The sequence below is a fragment of the Pleurodeles waltl genome, chromosome 7 (genome assembly GCF_031143425.1).
Source record: "Pleurodeles waltl isolate 20211129_DDA chromosome 7, aPleWal1.hap1.20221129, whole genome shotgun sequence".
Lineage (NCBI taxonomy): Eukaryota > Metazoa > Chordata > Amphibia > Caudata > Salamandridae > Pleurodeles > Pleurodeles waltl.
The window spans coordinates 639,000,711-639,021,304 of NC_090446.1; the positions used below are offsets into that span (position 1 = coordinate 639,000,711).

Genomic DNA, 20,594 nt, shown 5'->3' on the forward strand with positions numbered 1-20,594 from the left:
ATCTGCGGAGTCCTGAATGCGCCAGATCTCGGAAGTGCTAAGCAGTGTCAGGACTGGCTAGTCAGCCCCGACCCTGCTTAGGGCTTCTGAGAACAGTCACACTAAGGAGGGCCGTAGGCAGTGAAAACTGCCATTTCAGGCCACTTGTGCACCGGCCTTTCCTGTGTGCAGTGCATCACACTTTAGACAGATAATCAGAGGGATTCCATACAGAGGGCATCGCCACCATCACTGATATCGATGCTGCACGTCATCTTGACACTGACTCAGTCTTCGTGTCCCTTCGGAATCTGAGCTATAGAGACTTCATTCCAAGGTAACAAGGGTTGGGGGCTCCTCTCATGGACATGGCATTGGCAGATTAGGTTTAACATACCCAGCTGTGCTTTAGGTAGGAGGTTAGGCCTATCATGATAGGGTATTAGGACAGATTATACACCTTATGTCTTTTCATATTATTGCAAGATGGTGGGCTTCTTTGTAATAATGACTCTTGTCTTTACAATTCTGTTTCTTGCACTGTTCATTATCCTAATCATTGAAGTCCATGCAACTTATCGCAGATTGCAGTTGTGTTAAATAAAAACCATTGAAACTTCACTGCATCTTCATTATTGCCTGTGTTTGGATGAGACATGATGTATCTGTGAGAAAGGGGTAATCTCCGTTTAACCACGACACTCCCTGAGATGTCATACTTTCGAGTCCATGTGTAAAGGCTGCCACAAATCACCTTTTACTATTTGGGTTTTTGGTGAGGTGCTGCTAGTGAGCCAGAAGGGTTGGGTCGACAGCTGCGACTTGTTGTAGGATAGGCATAGTCGCCTACAAACATAAGTACTGTCATCCTTAAACCAGCAGTCTTGCCTAGAGCAAGAGTCCAAACTACAACAAGGCCTGAAACGGCAGCTTTCTTTTGATGCCTACGTCCCTGGCCTGAACTCAGGCCAGGGACGTAGGCAGCAAAAGTTGCCAGGCCTGTTGTGCATAGGAACAGGCCGGTGCACAAGAGGCCTGAAACAGCAGCTTTCACCACCTATAACCCTGGCTTGAATTCAGGCCAGGGCCACAGGCAGCGAAAGCTGCCATTTCAGTCCTTGTTTGTGCACCAGTGTGCACAAACAACGACAAAAGAAAGAGATGAGGACTTACCTGAGTCTTCCAGGAGGTCCTCTTCTCCTCGTCGTACGATGGCAACGAGTCCACAGCGGCTGCCTCCCTCTGGCATCTGCTCTCTGGCTTCTGTGAGTGCTGCAGCCCAGTTATGGGTTGCACAGCGCAAGTGCAAACTGTCAGTGCTTGCACTGTGCAGCCCATAACTGGGCTGCAGCACACACCGTGTGAGCTCTGCTCTGCTGGAGGGGCTAGCGGAGTTTCTGGACTAACTCTGGGCTCCAAGTGGAGCGCAGAGTTCCAAAAACTCCGTTAGCTCTGCCAGCGGAGTGGAGCTCCCTGCACACCCCTAGTTATGAATTTTTAGAACTTAAGTAATGAATCAATGATTCTTACAGAGTGGTTAGTCTTGTCCTGTACTGTATCTTAGGGTATGTACATTGTACATCCTGGACTGTGTGCAGAGTATGTCTTGTGCAGATTAATACCTGTTTAAGTCCAGTATCTTAGCAGTACTTTACAGTGATATACTGTTGAGAACACAGCTCGCCAGTAAAACAGACAATCTCTGAGTACAGTGGAGGTGATCCAGATTTCGTTGAGCTGTTCATCCGCAGAGACTAGCATTACTGACAAGGGTCCCCCAAAGTCTACCCCCAAAGAGAGCCTGGTTGGTTACTGTGCCATCAGCTCAGGCTATGAAGAGAGTGAGTATCAGCAACGTGCTTCTAGTCAAAAGATACAGACCGCTTTATCTGTACCCCTGCAGAGGAACTTCCAACTAGCTCTCCTCTTTAAATGGCCAATCAGTCCCTTAGTACTGGGTGCTCTCCTGCCACATGTGTGGTAATGTATGTGTTCTTATTTGTTTCACAGGGTAAGGTTGAGTGAGGTGTCTATTTGGGTCATAGACTGCCTGACACATAAGTAAGTTCTAGCCTTCCAAAATTATTATCCTTTCTGTATAAAATAATGAAGTGCTCGTTTGTTACCTGTAAATAAAAGTCCAACCCCTCTCTAAAGTTATGGCACTGACTAGACACTGTGTTCATTAGAGTACTATATATTGTATTGTTTCTTAGCAATAATCCTCCCTCCTAGAGTAGGTCTTCACTGCTGACTTCAAAACCCTGAGACAACCGAGGCCTAATAGACCTGACAATGATATCCAATCAGTAATCAATAGTATTTCTGAGCATTTCACACAGTGTTCACCATCAGTATTCATGCAATGCTGCACATTTTCCCACATCCAATAAGTTGTAGGGACCACCAAAGAATTAAAGGGAAGTCTACTTGGTTTCCTGTTTACTAGACTTCAGTCTTCTTGGTTTGAGAAGGAAAGCAGTGCCTCCTGAGACTTCTTCACTGTAAGGGTAAAAGTGATCTACGGTTGTTTAATGCTTTACTAGCCTTTCTTGGACATTTAATTTCTAGTACTGTATTTTCCAGAAGGTTATCTGGTTATAGGGAAACCACAGATGCCAGTAAAAGAGTAATTCTGGAACCTAAGGTCCCAGTAAGGTACGCCCAAGTCTCAAGCCCATCTTGCCAACTCTCTTAATGCTCGCCACTGCTGTACATGTTTTTTTTTCTACTTAAACAAGTTTAGGACTCTAGATTTTCTTACAGACCTGTCCCAGCTAAGATCTGCTAACGTTTGGTTAACTACACTCGGAACTATGATGTGGTAAGAAACAAACAGTATCTCCCATACATTCTCCCCCACCATCGTCTCCCGAGTAGGCTTACCAAAATCATTGAAGAGTGATTCCACAAAACTGGTCCCATTACGGAGGGAAGCTGTGTTCACGTAGGTGAAATTCAGCTCATCCCCTGGAGAGAAACAAGTGAAAAGAGGGCAGTGAGAAGCAAGAGAAATCCGTGAAAAAGAAGTAGTGAGAAGAAAATGGATGTGGGTGAAAGGGTACTAGGATTGTGGCAAGGCTTTGGGAGGGTGATAAAATGCCCTGGATACGAGTAATGGCCAATGGATGCTCACAAGAGGTCAATGGTGGAAAAGAAAATGAGGAAGAAAGTAAAGGACATAGATGAAGTTTGTGGAGACAGTGATAAGGCCATGGACACCGGCTAGAAGCTAATAGATATGAGTGATGGGGCAACGGATGCTCAGAAGACTCCGTGGATACTCACAAGAAGGCAATAGATTCTGCCAGACGGCAGAAAATACTAGAGGGCACCAGGGTGATGGTGCATACATGGGATCAGGGATAGGAAGGCTGGTGATGAGGCAGGGGGAGGATGAAGGGTAGGAGGATGAGGGCAGAAGCATGAAAGGAGTCTGGTGCTCATGGGTCTTGACTGACCTGCCGGGGGTTGCAGCTTCTGCAGGATGCTGGAGACAGCGGTGGTCTTCTCCCGGGCCGAGGTGCTCAGATACTCCTGGTCTAGCAGCTCGAGCAGGAGGTTCAGTTCTGGGATCAGCTGCTCCAGCACTAGAGAAAAGAGAATAAGGAGAGGGTAAAGAGAGAGAATCGCTGCCTCACATGTAGAGATGTGACTGCTTCCTTTCACTGTCACACATGCACAATGCGCACAATCATGTCTCCCCGTGTTCCATACACAAAACACACACAAACACATCTCTCTAGCATTCGCCTCCACATAGATAAGGAAACTGTGCACTTTGGGGACACACGTGTGGCACTGTGGCATGTGCTCATGCCAACCATCAAAAACAAGACCTTTACCTTTATAAAGACATCCACCAAATCAAACACCCACAACCAAGCACATATTGTACTTGGGTAATAAAAGTACAATGAACACAATCACCAAATCAAAATCGCACGCATGATAAAATGCACCACGACACAATACATCACTGAATCATAAGCCTCGCGCACACATAGCGTCTAATTGTGCAAATATATCAGCATTTAAACATGTACATATACAGTAACAGAACAATTGCCGCTATTCCCAGAGGGGTTCCAAGACAGGGCAAAGTGGACAGTTGCCCAGGGCCCCACCTTCCTTGGGGGCCACCTGGGACTCTAAACTTTCTCTTTAACTAGCCTACTTCCATCTATTTCCATATCTCCGACTCTCTCCCCTCTGCCTATCTCTCCCTCTCAGTGTCTCTCTCTTTGCTCAATGGCATCTGAAGGATTTTGTGGGACACCGGAAACCCATATTTTAACGGTTTTTGTGTGAACCCCGTTTCTGAAAGTTTGTTTGACATCATGCCCTGTTCAATTAGCAGAAGAATTATGAACAGGGTGCCCCCAAAAAACGTCTTGTCCTTGACCCCAAAAATCCTTAAGACAACACTGGCTATTCCATCATACTTTACAACACACACAAAACAGGCACTCACACAAGTAGACACATTATGTAAAACCTGTTATTTGCAGTTGAAGGATACCGCAAAACTGTGGTGGAATGTAAACACAAAAGCCAGGTAATTGTATATTCCGTCCACGTACAAACACATAAAGATGTTTTCCGGGGCACCTACGATAATGACATTCTAAAAACATTTAGGCAAACCAGCAGATAAATTTAACAAAATCAGCAAGTATGATAACAACTTTAAACCTCTAAAACACCAGGGATGTTTCGATGAGTAAGGACAATGTGTGTGGTCCAGGTAAGTGGTGTCTGGGACAGAGTGGCGTCAGAGGAAGGGGCTGGTGTTGGGACCCAGGAGGGTGGTGCTTTTGATAGAAATGGTTTCTGATCTAGGGGGCTAGTGCTTGTTCTAAAGATCTTGTGTTTGCACTTAGGAACCTGTGACTGTGCTAGGGTTGTGATGCATGAGCTAAGGAACTGATGTCTGCAATAATGGACAGGTGGATAAGATAAGGGAGCGATGTCTGCACTAAGGGGCTGGTCTCTAAAAGACTGGATTTGTGTCTGTGATACGGGGCTGGTTTAGGAGGTAAAGGACTGGTGTCTGTGAGGGGGAACTGGTGTCTGTGCTCAGGTACTAGCGCGCACACTAATGCTTCCATTTTCTTACGATAATGGCATTACTCCTAGTCCTACTCCCTCGCCTTCCTTTTAACCAATGAGGCCTCCTGCCTCCCCCCTAGACCCTCCCTTCCCCTTTCAAAAACCCCCCCCACCCTTATCCCCTCCTGTACAAAAACCAAGCCCAAGCCGCAACTCGGACAGTCCGTACCGGGAGGGTGGGAGGGAACGGAAAAGGAAGGCGAGGGAGTAGGACTAGGAGTAATGCCATTATCGTAAGAAAATGGAAGCATTACCTCCCGTCCCTCCCTCGCCTTCCTTTTAACCAATGAGACATAGCAAGAAAAACACACCGGAGACGGACATCGAGTTGCAAGACCCTTAGTTAATACCCTGCACCAAGAACATCCCAAACATTATCTCATAGAGGATAAGACCCGGTGACCAAACACCGACTCCAAACCACCCAAGTCCGATAGCCTATAATGACGCACAAACGCCGAAGGAGAAGCCCAAGTGGCGGCCCTGCAAATCTCCACCACTGAAGTCCCCTGAAGCTCTGCCACCGTCGCCGCCATGCCTCTGGAAGACCTCCCCTGAATCCCTAGAGGAGGAACCACCTCTTTCAAGGAATAGGCCAACAGAATCAAAGATCGAACCCACCGACTCAAGGAAGCTGTGGAAGGTTTCTCACCTTAGCGCGCCGGACCAAAAGTAACAAACAGTGAATCCCCTGTACGAAAAGGAGCCACCACCCGCAGATACTCCAACAAAACCCTACGTACATCCAACAAATGCAAACGGACCTCCTCCCCAGATGAGGGATCGGGACAAAATGAAGGAAGGATGACCGCCTGCCTGGAATGGAACGAAGAATTGACTTTTGGAATAAAGGAAGGCACCGGAACCAGAACCACCCTATCGGGAAAAATCTTACAAAAAAGAAAAGGAACATGCCAATGCCCCCAATTCCCCCAACCGACGAGCCGAAGTAATGGCGACCAAAAAGAACGTCTTCAAAGATAGACGTCGCAAATCATAGTCCCCCAATGGGTCAAAAGGGGCCCCCGTCAACACATCCAAAACCAAGGACAGATCCCATGAGGGAAAAGAACGGACCGGGCGAGGAAATAAATTAATAAGCCCCTGAAAAAAATCCAGGCATCAATCGCCCTTCAACTTGAAGATTACGCCATGGCCCCTAAATGCCTGAATAGCCGCCCACTGTACCCGAAGAGAAGCCACTGACAACCCTAAACGAGCACCGTCCTGCAGGAACTGCATCACCTCAAAGAGAGAAGCGCAGGAAGGATCCAACTCACGACTTAAGCACCAAGACGAAAACACCTTCCACTGTCTACCATAAGAAAGCAAAGTTGAACGTCTCCATGAAGCCAGCAAGGTAGAACTCAAAGCCACTGGCACCTAACAGAAACGCCCTGAATAGTTGAAACGGAGGGAACGCATATAAAAGGCCCTGCGGCCAAGGACATGACATCCCGTCCACCTCCCATGCTTGGGGACACCGAAACCGGGAGCAGAAGCACTCCACTATCGCATTCTCTACTGACGCAAACACATCCAGCACTGGAAGACCCCAAAGCCGAACCAGATGCCGAAACAGAGACCTCCGGAGAGAGAAAAGTTGAGAGGAAGGAATCACTCTGCTCAGTAGATCCGCCCGAACATTTACCACTCTCGCCGAATGACATAAGCCTCGGCCACTAAGTCGTCTGTGCGAACCAGAACCGCCAACCCCCTCAGGGAATCCTGGAAATGGACCCGAGCCAGGAATATAGCCCGCAACTCTCGCCAATTAGATGACCGACTCGCCTCCCGAGGGGACCAAAACCCCCGAATCTGAGCTGACCCCATCCATGCCCCTCAACCGGAGAGGCTGGCATCCGTCGTCACCACCACGGGTCTCAGAGGTGACAAAGACACCCCTACCCTCAGGTGGTCTGCATCCAACCACCATTGCAACTCTCTGTGAATCAATCCGGACCCTGGAACCCCGTCCTTCAGAGAACCGGACCCTGGATCCCACCTACTCAAGAACCACGTCATCAAGCACAGGGGATGGAAACGTGCCCAAGAACCCAAAATATCACTGACGGCAAATGTGCAGTCGCAACCATAGAAGAGCTCGGGGAGCAGACAGTAACCATACCTTCTTTACCAAAGCCTGGAGAGCATCCAACCTCTTTTCGGACACAGTCATCAACCCTGGAATAGGCTGAAACCGAGCCCCTAGAAAAACCAGATCCTGGGACGGCACAAAGTCTGATTACACCCAATTAATCAAAAACCCGTGTTATTGCAGGACCCCCAGAACTTGGGCCACCTGCCTCTGCAAAAGGTCTCGTGAATGGGCATGAATCAAAATGTCGACTAGATAAGGGTGCAGAAACACCCCTTCTGAATGAAGCAAAGCCACTAGAGGAGCCAGCATATTCCTGAAAATTCGGGGAGAAGATTTCAGACCGAAAGGCAGAACGCAAAACTGGAAATGATCCTGCCCCACAGCAAACCTCAGGAACTTTTGAGAGGACCATGCCCCCGGTACGTGTGGGTAAGCATCCGGCAGATCCAGTGACACCAGAAAATCCCCTTGCCTGACCAATGGAAAAATAGTCCGAATGGACAGCATGCGGAAATGCACTGTCCTGATCCAGGTATTCACCTCCTTCAGATTGAGCACCGGTTGAAAATCCCCCTGAAACTTTCCGCACAAGAAACAAGACCGCATAAGTGCCCTGACCTCGGTCGTCTAGTGGAACATGGGAAATGGCCCCCATGACCAGTAAGTCCCGCACTCCGTCCAATAATGCTCCACTCCAAGACCCCTCTGAAGGCAGAGGTGTGGGATGCACCCCGGAATCTGGAGGAACCGCCACAAAATCTATGACATAACCATTGGTCACCATGTCTAGTACCCAATGATCGGTTACACTGTCCTCCCAAGCTGAAAGAAAGTGACACAGTCATCCCCCAACCGGCCCTCTGCCAGGCCCACAGCGAATGCCAGGACCCCTTCTTGAAACCACCCCGGGTCTCAGGAGTAGACTTCTTAGGTGAAAAACGCGGATAAAAACGCCGTCTCCTAAACGAAAAGGATTTAGCAACCCTAGTAGGAGAAGATCTGGAATGCTTCTTCCACCCTTTACCCGAAGAAGAAACCCCTTTATAAGGTAAGGCATGCTTCCGCTCCTTAAACGCCTTGGAAAGTATGGATGGTAATAGTTCTCCAAACAAGTTACAACCCTCAAACGGCAGTCTCAACAAGGCCGCCGTTTCCCCTGGATCAGCCTTCCATGAACGCAACCAGAGGGACCTACGAGCCCTAATCAAAGACCCAGATGCCAGAGCCGAAGTACGGACTATATCTGAAGACACATCCGCCAATAATCTGGCCAGCTGTTCCATACCAGCCAGGAGCACCGAACACTCCGCCCCTTCCTGTACAGCCACCGCCAGTTTATCAAAGCCTTGAACCAATGATTGTGACGCATAAGCAGAATAAATCCCTGCCTTCAGCGCCAGATTCTCCGCCGCAAAAGCCCTCTTAAGACCTGAATCCACATTACGGTCTGTGGCATACGTAGGCACACAATCCTCCGGATTGACTGCCGTTTTGCCAATTAGAGTAGCCAGAATAGAGTCCAGGCGTATTGAAGGAGGAAAAACCCCCTCACCCTCAAGTAAGTAAAGTTTCTGAAGGAATCGTGGAACCTGAGCCTTCTCCACATCCTTCCACTCACGAAACACCATATCCTTCACAGGTCCCTGGAAAGGCATGGCAAACATAAAAGGCGTCTGATATTTGAGGAAATAAATGAGACTCTGAGTTTGTAGGTTGAAACACAGGGAAACCTAAACTGTCCCGAACATGTGTCATCACTTCCCACATTACCTCTTCTGGAAACCTATTTTCCCCCAGATGACGTTGATGGGGCCTCATCCTCACTCTCCGATGAGGATTTTCTTGCCGCTACCGATGATTGCGCACGCTTAGACTGATCAGTCCTGGCCACGCCAGCTTGCAGTGCCCTGGTGACAGCCATTTCACCCATATCCTGCACTTCCTCACTAGACATGAGGGGAGTACCCCTGCCAGGTACCTGTGGGTTCTCAGGAAGAGCAATGCTACCCTCCCCTCCCACCTCCGAGGAGGAAGAAGAGACAACCACGTCTCTATGCTGGAGCTTTAGGTATGGTAACCAAAATAACACTGCCTTTCATTCCAAAACACTACCCTACATATAGGACCCTGGTCCTCCCTAACAGGGCTCCACCAAACCCTAAAAAGGTCACAATCCTTGTAAAAATCCAAAAAACCACGGGCAGAACGCCCGTCCTACCTGACCAGCATCCAAAAATTGAAGTTCCTCGGTCCTCGCGGCTCCGCGGCGCGGAAACCCGGAAACTAACGCCCCAGCCACAGAGGGCCGGCTGACCCCGTCAGCCGGCCTCCAGGACACGCCTCTCGAGCAACCATGCTGCTCGTTCAAGACGCGCCCCAGCCGTAGCACTCCTCGCGGAGCTCCGCGTCCCGAGGAGTGCCTCCATCGACGACCTCCAGGCCCCGCCGTGCAGGTAAGAAAGGGAAAGAAAACCGTCTAGCGTGGGCTAGACAAAAGAACAGGAGGGGATAAGGGTGGGGGGGGTTTTTGAAAGGGGAAGGGAGGGTCTAGGGGGGAGGCAGGAGGCCTCATTGGTTAAAAGGAAGGCGAGGGAGGGACGGGAGGTAATGGAATGATGTCTGGAATAAGGGACTGCTTTATGAGATAAAGGACTCATATCTTAGACAAGGGTCTAAGGAAAGAAGGAACTATGCTAAGGTACTGGTGTCTGTGTAAAGAGGTTTGTGTCAGAAATAAAGGACTGGTGTCTATGATATTGTCGGGTGTCCAAGATAAGGAGTTCTGTCTGCACTAAGGCACTGGTGTCTGTGCTAAGGCATTGGTGCCTGCACTAACGGAATGATGTCTGAAATAAGGGACTGGTGCCTGAGATAAGGGACTTGTTTTTGAGTAGAGGGGCTGGTGTGTGCACTAACGGGCTGGTGTCTACGATGATGAATTTGTGTCTCCGTTGAGAGATCTAGCGTCTGCCATGAGAGACTGCTCTGAGAGAAGGGACTGGTACCTGGGACGAGGCACTGGCCTCTGAGAGAAGGGGTTGGTGTATACACTATCGGACTAGTGTCCGAGATAAGCGCTGGTGTCTGTGATAACAGACTTTTTTTTTAGAAGGAACTGGTGTCTGCAGTAACTGACTGCCGTCTCGGAGGAGGGACTGGTGTATGTGATTAGGAACTGGGCTTTAAGATGAAGGAATGGTGTTTGAAATGGGTGACTGGTGTCTGTGATTAGTGACTGCTGATTGAGATAAGGGGTTAGTATCTGCAATAAGGGACTGGTTGGTGTCTGCACTAACTGCGGTCTCAGATGAGGAGCAGGAGTCTGTGATTAGGGTCTGGCGTCTGAGATGAGGGACTGGGGCCTGAGCTAGGGACGTGCAGTGAGTCTGAGCTCGAGGTGTCTGACTTCGGGAGCGCGTGTCTCAGCTAGCTCTGGAATTACATACAGCACAGAAGGCGAGGGGTGCGCCTCTCCAGCCGGCCCTCATATGGCCCGCACGTGCCATGGAGTGCACGTGACATGACCTGTGAGACTGCAGCTGCACAAGGTGTTACTTCCTCCCCGGGGCTGACAAGCAGATGTTTCCTATTCTTCCTTACCGAAATCCTAGTGTGAACATCTACGGTGACAACAGTGAGGGCTCGTCGCCCCTCCCCCAGCCCGTCACCAGGTGAGAAGGCGTGAATGCTTCCGGGAGCCGCTGTGATGAGTGAGTTAGTGTGAGATCTGTGCTGGAGCAAAGGGAAGAGACTTGTTCTTCTGACAACAAGACCATGTGAGGAGAAGAGAGTGTGCGAGGGAGCAAACTGACGTATAGCCAGGGCCACTGGAATTATGTGATTCTGCCGCCGCTGCGTTTTTCGCACAGTTGTGGTTTAGGTGCATTCGCCACACAATCCTTCATCCGCTGCACAATTTGCCGATTTTCACAAGAAAAAAAAAGTTCTAGTTTAAACTGATCAAAAGTTGTTAAAAATGCAGTGGCGCATGTTGCTGTGCAGTGAAAGCCACAATTCAAAGATTGTTCACCTTTCAGTTTCATTTTGAAGTATATGAATGTTAAACTAGTATTCATAAGGTGAAACCTCTGTCCAGACAGTGGTGATCAGGTAAAAATGACAAACTAAAGAAATCATACTATCACAAAATGTGCTGCATGATTCAGCATACACAATTTGACTATTCTTGCTGCATAATTTAGTAATCCTGACTGCACAATTTAGTCCTCCCCTTGCTGCCTTATTCTAGGGGGCTTGTGTATGGCACTTAGAAGAGATAAACACTCAGGCTCAGTGGCAGAACAGGGATGGAATGTGTGCTATTGCAGGCAAGGACAATGGACTCCCTGGCTGCTATTGCAGCAATAATCAGAGTTCAATGGGGCCCTCAGGCACTGGCGTAACAAAGGCCTTGCAAACCCCGCGGTGTGGTGAGGCCGAGCTCCAGGGTGCCTCCTCAGTACTGTACCTTGGCCTGAGACTGTGTGGGTAGGGGGGGCTCCATGTACTTTGCAGGGGGGCCTCTCCAGTTTGGTTACGCCACTGCCCTGAGGACTATGGGCGCAGTGCACCCTTTATAGCTGCACAAATGACCAGTCGTCCCGCTCCTTGGGTATTCAACTACATGGGTATCATTATCCTAAAAGAGGGTATGTAGGTGCGCGTGAGTGAGTGAAATAAGACTCCTGAAACCCCTGTGTTCATATCCTCTCCCTATAGTTTAGCTCTGAGCTCAGGATTGGGCCTAATTTGAGTGACAACAGAGGGACCCCAAAACAGGGACTGGTGGCCAGAGCCAAAGAAGGGACCATCCTTGGAACTTCACTGCAGGGTAGAAGGGACAGCGATAGACAATTAAGCGAGCATCCTTGAGGCTCCACCGCAGGATGGAAAGGTCAGCCAGGGCCAATGAAGCAAGCATCTTAGGGGCTCCACTGCAGGATGGAAGGTCAGCCGGGGCCAATAAAGCAAGTATCTTAGGGGCTCCAATGCAGGAAGGAAAGGTCAGCCGGGGCCAATGTAGCAAGCATCTTAGGGGCTCCACTGCAGGATGGAAGGTCAGCCGGGGCCAATGAAGCAAGTATCTTAGGGGCTCCAATGCAGGAAGGAAAGGTCAGCCGGGGCCAATGTAGCAAGCATCTTAGGGTCTCCACTGCAGGATGGAAAGGTCAGCCAGGGCCAATGAAGCAAGCATCTTAGGGGCTCCACTGCAGGATGGAAAGGTCAGCCAGGGCCAATGAAGCAAGCATCTTAGGGGCTCCACTGCAGGATGGAAGGTCAGCCGGGGCCAATGAAGCAAGTATCTTAGGGGCTCCAATGCAGGAAGGAATGGTCAGCCGGGGCCAATGTAGCAAGCATCTTAGGGGCTCCACTGCAGGATGGAAGGTCAGCCGGGGCCAATGAAGCAAGTATCTTAGGGGCTCCAATGCAGGAAGGAAAGGTCAGCCAGGGCCAATGAAGCAAGCATCTTAGGGGCTCCATTGCAGGATTGAAGGGACCGCAGGGCCAACGAAGCAAGTTGCTTTGGAGCACCGCTGCAGGTTGGAAGGGCCAGCCAGGGCCAATGAAGGGGCTCCACTGCTGGCTGGCACCAGAAGATGAGGGGTCGGAATATTGTCCGAAACAAACAGCGTGCCCTAACCATCTTTACCAAAAGGTCGCTCCATTGCAGTTTATTGCAAACCTTCAATCAAGGCGACGATATTTTTGTAAACAACATTTTTACATATATCGATATTTCTGTGATCGATGTTCCTATACCAAGCGATATTTCCGTATTCAACGTTCTAACAGACATCTTCTCGTGTGAACAGAAAATCTCCCTGCAATTGATAATATTACAACAGATTACCCCAAGAAAATAAATCCTAATATTACCCCTTCTCGTCAAATAAAAACACAAGAAATAGTTGAAATTTCACGAAATCTGCGACATGGACAAATTTACATCACATGTCTAGTAAGTGCATACAGAATCTGAGCAAGAGAAACGCGCCCTGCAATGGGTAATACTCGTGTTCACCCTGTTTTAAAATACAGAAATGAGATACACACAGAAAGTTATCTGTTTAGAATAACTCGGTCTAAGCGAACCTCAAGCCCGATTTTGGAGAGTACCATGTCACGGCTGCTCCACGCACATTCCAAAACTGGCCTCTGCTGATACTGCCAGCTGGGCACAAAGGTTGACGGACTGCGGAGTAGGAGTTTCTTCTTACGGCTCAAACTATCTCCCACATCTCATTCATCCCACGCAGATCCATTCTAAGGGAGTACGTGTTTCATTCTGTTCGGCCCACGACCTCAAAATATTGCCCTCAGCTGTCATGGGCCGGAGTTTTCCCTGGAACTGTTGACACCCCTCCTCCACATGGTAAGCCCCACCCCTAGTCTTCAAAGGCGGCCATATCTGAAGAGCCGCGGACGCCATGACGGGGGTCGAAATGTTGAAAGCTGAGAGGGATCGAGTCTGTTTGAAGGATGGGTCACTTGTGCTTAATGTTTCCACCATTAATGCTGCCAAGAGCCTCCTGAGGAGCGATGCTGACCTCGGAGGCTCCGCCGAGGATTACAGAGGCAGGCAGCGCGCCAAAACACTGTCGAAGCCAAATATACACAGGCGAGTGATATAAACACACACACACTCTAGACTGCAAGCGCCCAACTGCTTGACACGTGACTGACTCTACAAGCACCAGCCCTGGCATGTGCTGTGACTAGCCCATCTGAATCACCACAAGCCATTCAGACACGGATCTGCCGCCCAGCACCTGGCATTTCAGCACTCCTTAATTACAAAAGAAAGTGCACAAGCCTTTTCTTTCAAATACAAAGGATGCCTAGTATGTGTCTGTGTATGTGGTATTTCTATAGGGCAAGCCTAGCCAAACGTCATAGTCAAAGACAATCACAAAGTCCACGAACAATAGGAGATGGAGCTGAGATTCGGCTTCTTTCAAGATGCGAGTCTTCAACTCTGCTGAACTGGAGCAGCGTTTATGTGGTCCTGTTGGATCCGGGGATGTTGGTCCAGATCCTGGTGCACAGGTGGAAAGGCCTGCTTTTTTCACACTTCGTCTGATGGTGTCCTGGCTCTGGGTGAGCAGAGATCCACCAGAGATGGTGAGCTTGTCTGCAGGATAAGAAGGAGTGCTGATGAGGCTTCCAGTCTTGATTCTACCACATTCATCTTTCTTCCACAGCCCTTAAGTCCTGCCTTTTATTTCGCTCTTGCTGGTTCTTTGCCATTCCTTATTTTTTCCTTTTTTCACAGTTTTCTTTCCTCTTGCTCCCCCACCTGCCCGTTCTATCTTTCTCACCCTATTCCTGGGGCAAAGTTTGAAAATGAAAAATAAGTCCGGATCTCAAAAAAAGCCACTGGCACAAATTAAGCACTGCCGATCTCAGGTTATATACTACCAAGTCTTGTAATATTATCCATTTCCCTTTACGACTTCTTGTAGATCTTTAGCATCGGAATAATAGCTTGGCAGGTGGGCTCTGAACTGGTGGCACATTGGGATTAGTGGTGGAGTCACTGCCTAGGGCATGATAGCTGTGCCTCAAGTTTCCAGTCTTCAAAAGCTTTTGGCATTTAGGAGTCAAACTAGACTGTTCCTCATTTCAACTGGCAAACCAGACAATACCAGGCTCTTGATTCCTAAAAGTCTTGCATCATGCTTGCACCGGTTGGTGAAAAGGAGTTGGACTGGGGTGATGGCTCTGCCCAATAAAGGAGTAATGCTCTCATGTTCTCGTACTCAATACTCACAAACACACACGTTTTGTGGGAATGGAAATCACGATAAAATCTAATCATAAATGAGGGAGACTGGTCTGTCAGTTATTTGTGCATAAAGTCCAGAGTCCAAGGGCATAACTCAGGCCCCTGCAGCTCAGGCAGTGCAGGGGTGCCCTTAACTTCAAGGGACGCACATTCATCTCTGAAATATGGGAGTTTAGAGATGTTCATTCATCACATTCTGCAGGAGGGAGCATCATTTACATTACCCCCCTGGGCCAGCCTTAGAAAAGCCCGTAGTTTTAGAATCCGACAGGAAAACAATATGGCAGCTGCCTCGCTGTCGCCATCCCGGATCTTTTTAAATAAAGTTAGGGGCACATAGTCGATATTTGCATACGCCAGCCTACACCCTTGCCTGTCATTACTGCAGATGCCATTTATGGCTATATGAGAACAGTAGTATGAACCTCAAGGGACAGAGAGGCTCTCAGTCCGCTCGCTGATTGGTGGCCTTTACTGGGTAAATATAATTCAGGATTGCATGGGGTGGGAAATTAAGAAATTTAAAGATGTGCAAGCAATAGACGACCTGTGACTTGATGCCTAAGTACAAGAGCTTGGGAGTGAATGGATCAGAGTGACATATTTCTGTGAGTCGGAATAGCGACACTTCGGAGCAGTTCTAACAGAATGTATGATGGAACAATTAATGCAAGAACCACGCATGCCTGAATCAGGGGGTCAGAAACAACGACCGCGTTGTTACCACGAATATCTTTACCACGCATGCCTCTACAATGATTTTTCATTGTAAAAGCATGCCTAGAGTAAAGGCATGTGTGGGAACGGCATGCATGCGTCTAGCATGCCACCCCCACCCGCACTAAGGCCCAAATTTACCCCACCCCTAATACTAAAACTACCCTGACCACCCACCCCGCCCCTAAAAACAAAAGTAACCCATCACCCCCCACCCACTCTGAGCCCTAAAACCTTTCCCGTCTGCCCACCCACCCTAATAACTACCGACCCCCCACCCCACCCCGCCCCTAAAAACAAAACTATCCTGACCCTCCCACCTTTGCCCCTAAAAACAAAGCTACCCCAACCCTCCACCCCACCCCTAAAAATAAAACTACCCCGATCCCCCAACCCCCGCCCTCCCAAAAAACTACCCCGACCCCACCACCTCACCCCTAAAAACAAACTATGTCGACCCCCCACCCCTGCCCCTAAAAACAAAACTACCCGACCCCCACCACCCCGCCCCTAAAAACAAAACCACCCCAACACCCCCCACCCACTCTGAGCCCTAAAACCTTCCTCAACCCCTCTCCTGCCCTAAAAACAACCAGCCCCCATCCCGCCCCTAAAACCAAACTACCCCAATCCCCCACACCTAAAAATTAAACTACCCCAACCCCCCATCCCTACCCCTAAAAAAGCAAACTACCCGATCCCCCACCCCTAAAAACCAAACCCGGCTGCTCCCCTGCACTCTTCCGACCCTGAATGCCCCGCACACGGCCGCAACACAAAACTAAGGGCGACGTCCGGCCCCAAACGAAGTCCTACGAGTCAGCGTCTGTTCGGGCCGCCGCGCCAGGAAGAAGAAGGCTGAGCCTTCTGGGGGGGGTGCTTTTATGCCCCCCCACTGGCGCGCGGCGACCCAAACCGGTCCGGCACTGCCGCCGACCCACAACGTTTACCGAGCGTTTTTACTTCCGAGGGGAAGCCACAGGCCAGCCCGCGCACAACTAGTGCGAGGGCCAGGCCCCGGCGTCCCCGACCCCTAAGGGGCCGCGCTCCCCCTATGTTGGGGGGGCGCTTTTCCATAAGTGCTACTTCCAGGAGATTGGGACAGCACCGTGGGGCACATCTACAGATAGGGTGAAAATGTTCCATGTGGTATAGTGTTTTAGCCTGCATGGATGCCTGACTTGCCAAATGCAGTGCTTGCAGCTGAGTTGGGTGGGTGGTGGGGGGGGGAGCTCAGACTCGTGGCGCTTTCCTTCTAGGTGAACACTTGTTTGAGGTTTGGTGGGTGTAGGTACAGTTCTGTGGATGTGGTTTGGGTGAAACGAAGATAGCTAGGTGCTTACATGAAGATTGTAGGTCAAATAATACAAAATAAGGTCATAAGTACTTTCCTAAATCCCATCAGGTTTACAGTCCGGGGGAGAGTGGTGAGGAGGGCATTCCTAAAATGCTTAGTCATCACTGAGATGGTCGCTTTACATGAAATTCTAGCCAGCCATGGGGGGGGGGGGGGGGGGTGTATGCCATGATCTCAGCCCTCAGCATGGTTCGGCCTGTTGCTGGGTAAAATAAAATAAAGCAAACTGCTTTAAGCATGTTTTGTTTAACTAACAGAAAACACGTCTTGGTGACTCCACCACCCGAAGTCCAAGACCTGCGTTTCTTCTCTCTGTCTGGTTCATATATACCAACAATCTGAGACCAGAAAGAAGAAAGATACAATAGTGACAGGAAATAACATCCCACAACATTTGACCCAACAATGATGGAACTAGATTAGAGGAAATAACCATGTATCTTCTTATCAGCTAACATTCTGAGAAAGAAATCACACAAATGATTGATGTTTGTGCTTTGTGGCCACTGAATGCAGTGTGATAAACAAAAGCAAAAAACAAGGCAGCTAGCCTTCTCCGTGTGTGCAACAAGGGTCTGGACTAAACATTCGTGCGTCTGTAAGATAAACCCAAACTCTGCAACCAAGGTCTGGAACAACAAATGTGTGTCCATCACAAAGAGGGTCTGGAAACGAGTTGAAGATGAACCTCTTTAAAGAACACTAAATCACGTTGCACAAATAGCTCATTGATGCTCACAGAATCCAAGTACCTCTCCGAATACTCAGAATATATCTTTGCCTTTGACTGCACAGCACTCCACTGCCTCTTGCTGAGTTTGCATCTTTGTCTTTGACCCTGTATGGCCCCCCACTGCCTCTTGCTAGGTTTGTTCTATACATATACCACATAGATGCATACATGCATACATACTAGCTGCAGGAGCTACTAAAGACAGGTACTTCACAGCACTGTATGGCTTTCAGAGGATTGTTCTCCTCCTACTCATGAAACTGTCTTTGAACTCTTACCAGGTTCAATTAGTAGCTTTCCCATAAGGAGTAGGACGGCTCACATGAATCTGTAGGCTGTGAGATCACTAAAACATCAGTGTCGTTCCTCCTAAATCAGTGGGATTGGCAACGTATTATGTGTCAGCCGAATGACTATTGCAACATGTGCTAATCCATTTAGTTATGGACAATTTGCAACCCCCTGAGATGAATTTCTTACACAGCAGCACCTCCATATGTAGCCATCTAAAACTAAAGGTGAATGTCTGGAGACCTAATCCTGCAAGAAAATCACAACCCCCTTCGTCTGGTTGCTGTAGTTAATTGAAAACACATCCAGGTTGAAAACACGACCTGCACCTCATGCTTCTCTCAAATGGCCATGCTCAGAGTCTTTCACTTTTATCACTAGGGACGGGAAAACTACCAGCAGCCTATGCTAAGGGTGATACTCTGAAACCGGTCCCAGGATGCATGTTTCTGTTCCAGGGAGGACCTGACCTGGCAGCTTGCGCTGGACTGTTCCCTTGAGGAACAGGGTTAATACTGATTTGCATATGGCTGGGTCCATACTGGGGTGGCATGGTGAGCAAAAGAACATGGATTAAACCCAGATCTGTGACTGGGGGTGAGTGCATTGTTCAGAACTCCGTCCATCATCCTTTTGTGTTGCTAATGTTTATTTCAATTGACATTGTACTTTCTGCTTTAGAAGAAAACTTTATAGCATGGTCACAATTATTTCTTTTTCCCAAAACTTTCCGCTAGGTCACTGTACCCTATCCATTCATAATAGTTTGCTCTTGTTCATGTAACTGGTGTGTCCTGCCATCTCAGGATGACATTACCATAGAGTGGGTAGAATCAATAACCATGTAATAGGATAATGCCTACATGCTATGGCAGTATGGCGTTCAATAAAACTGTGCTCTGATTTGCAGAGAATGTTATTCTTTTGCTCACACCATGATGATTTAGCAGAATTCAATGATTTTCTATGCAAGAGCTTTCTTGGGCATTCCTGAATGCTAGTAAGGACGCTGGTTATTTCTCTATTGATTTTGCTGCTCACTTCAGAGTTAGAATTATTCAAATTTGCTCTTTAAGATGTATGCTCTATATGCTGGCAGCCTTCCTGGCAATGACTTTTGCGTTTGCATGGCATTTGCATTAATGATCTCTGTATCGCACCCTTATGAATTTTGCAATAAATCCTTTAAATGTGTTCCTGCGGTAGAACTCAAGTTACTGAGTCGGTCCTTACCAACTCAATGTAATTTGATATGTTATGAGGTGTCTTGTCTCGGGGACACTTTTCCTCATGACATTGGGGTTTACTACCATCTCTGATTCATCCACCCTTGGGCATGATAGGTAATATTTCTAGGTGTAAAATTCTAGGGATTCCCTTCACCCACAGTTGCATTTGTGCTATAAGAATTAGTAAATAATGGACCAGACTTGTCTCTTAGGCACAAAACCCGGACACCTGCTTGGTGAGCTTACTCCCACCCCATGCACAGAAAGTGCAACTCGTCTTGTAATGAAGTAAGAGCTTAGCCCTGGAACAATCCAAACAGCGCGAGAGGAGGGGTGTTTTCTTATCCAGCAGCCACAGGCAAGAAAGAGGAAAAATGTTGAAAAAACAAAAACAGGGCACGAAAGAACACAAGACTAGCTTTCTGCTGAGAAGCCGAAATCTAACCTAAGAACAACAGCTTGGGAATACTGGGAAAATATCCCGCACAGCGAGGGGTATCGGGGCCGGATCAAAGGTGCCTTTAGGAATGTCTCCATGTGTCTTCAGTGAGTGAGCTGTGTTCCGTAGCGCACGCGCCAAACAGGGCAGTATGCTTGGTGGTTGCACAAGGCGACGCGCTGAAGTTCTTTTTTTTTTTTTTTAGCGTCCCTCCATTAAACGCTGGGCATTGGTTCCGGAATGTGGTACATAAGAAAGGAATGCTTGCCATTAGTACAGTACAAGTCGAAGAAATTGATCGGTTCATGACGTATGCCAGATAGAGCAGTACTGTACGCCACACATGAGTCAGGGGCTAGCGAAATGGCCAGGGTTGTGTCCTGAGGTCCTGGCCAATGCATAGGAGAGAAAGAGTACCTTCTGACGTAGGAGGTTGAACATGAAAGATTCCTTGAAACAGCCAGGACCATCAGAGAGAGTGAACGCAGTGTTTTTCACATTTGTATAGCGCCAATAAATAATGCCCATGGCATTTTAGCACCGTCTCTAACCGAGTGTATGAAGTTAGGCCTCCTTATGCCACCTACATTTTTTTTTAAATGTACTTACCTCTACTTACCGTAGATGGGGTCCCCCCCATCCATGGGTGTCCTCCAGGGGTGGGGGAGGGTGGCAGGGGGAGCGCCTGGGTGCAGGGAAGGGCACCTGTGGACTGCTTCCATGGTCTCCCACCATGGAAATGAGCCCACAGGTCCCTTAAAACCTGCCCTGCCCCAGGCGTTAAAAAACAGCGCAAATCTGGATGGGCGTCATGTTTTAAGGCCCGGCCCCTGTGCGTCAAAATGACGCA

The 20,594-nt window shown here is 48.7% G+C and overlaps 1 protein-coding gene across 3 annotated transcripts in view; it reads right to left on the reverse strand.

Moving 5' to 3' along the window:
- The window catches only part of AFAP1L1 (actin filament associated protein 1 like 1), a 159,127-nt gene that overhangs the window by 70,194 nt on the left and 68,339 nt on the right, over positions 1-20,594 (reverse strand). For all 3 annotated transcript variants that reach the window (XM_069244630.1, XM_069244631.1, XM_069244629.1), the window contains exons 2-3: positions 3,441-3,569; positions 2,866-2,949 (exon numbers count right to left, since the gene is read on the reverse strand). In XM_069244630.1, the coding sequence (XP_069100731.1) occupies positions 2,866-2,949; positions 3,441-3,569 (213 nt within the window). The remainder of the gene's footprint in view (positions 1-2,865; positions 2,950-3,440; positions 3,570-20,594) is intronic.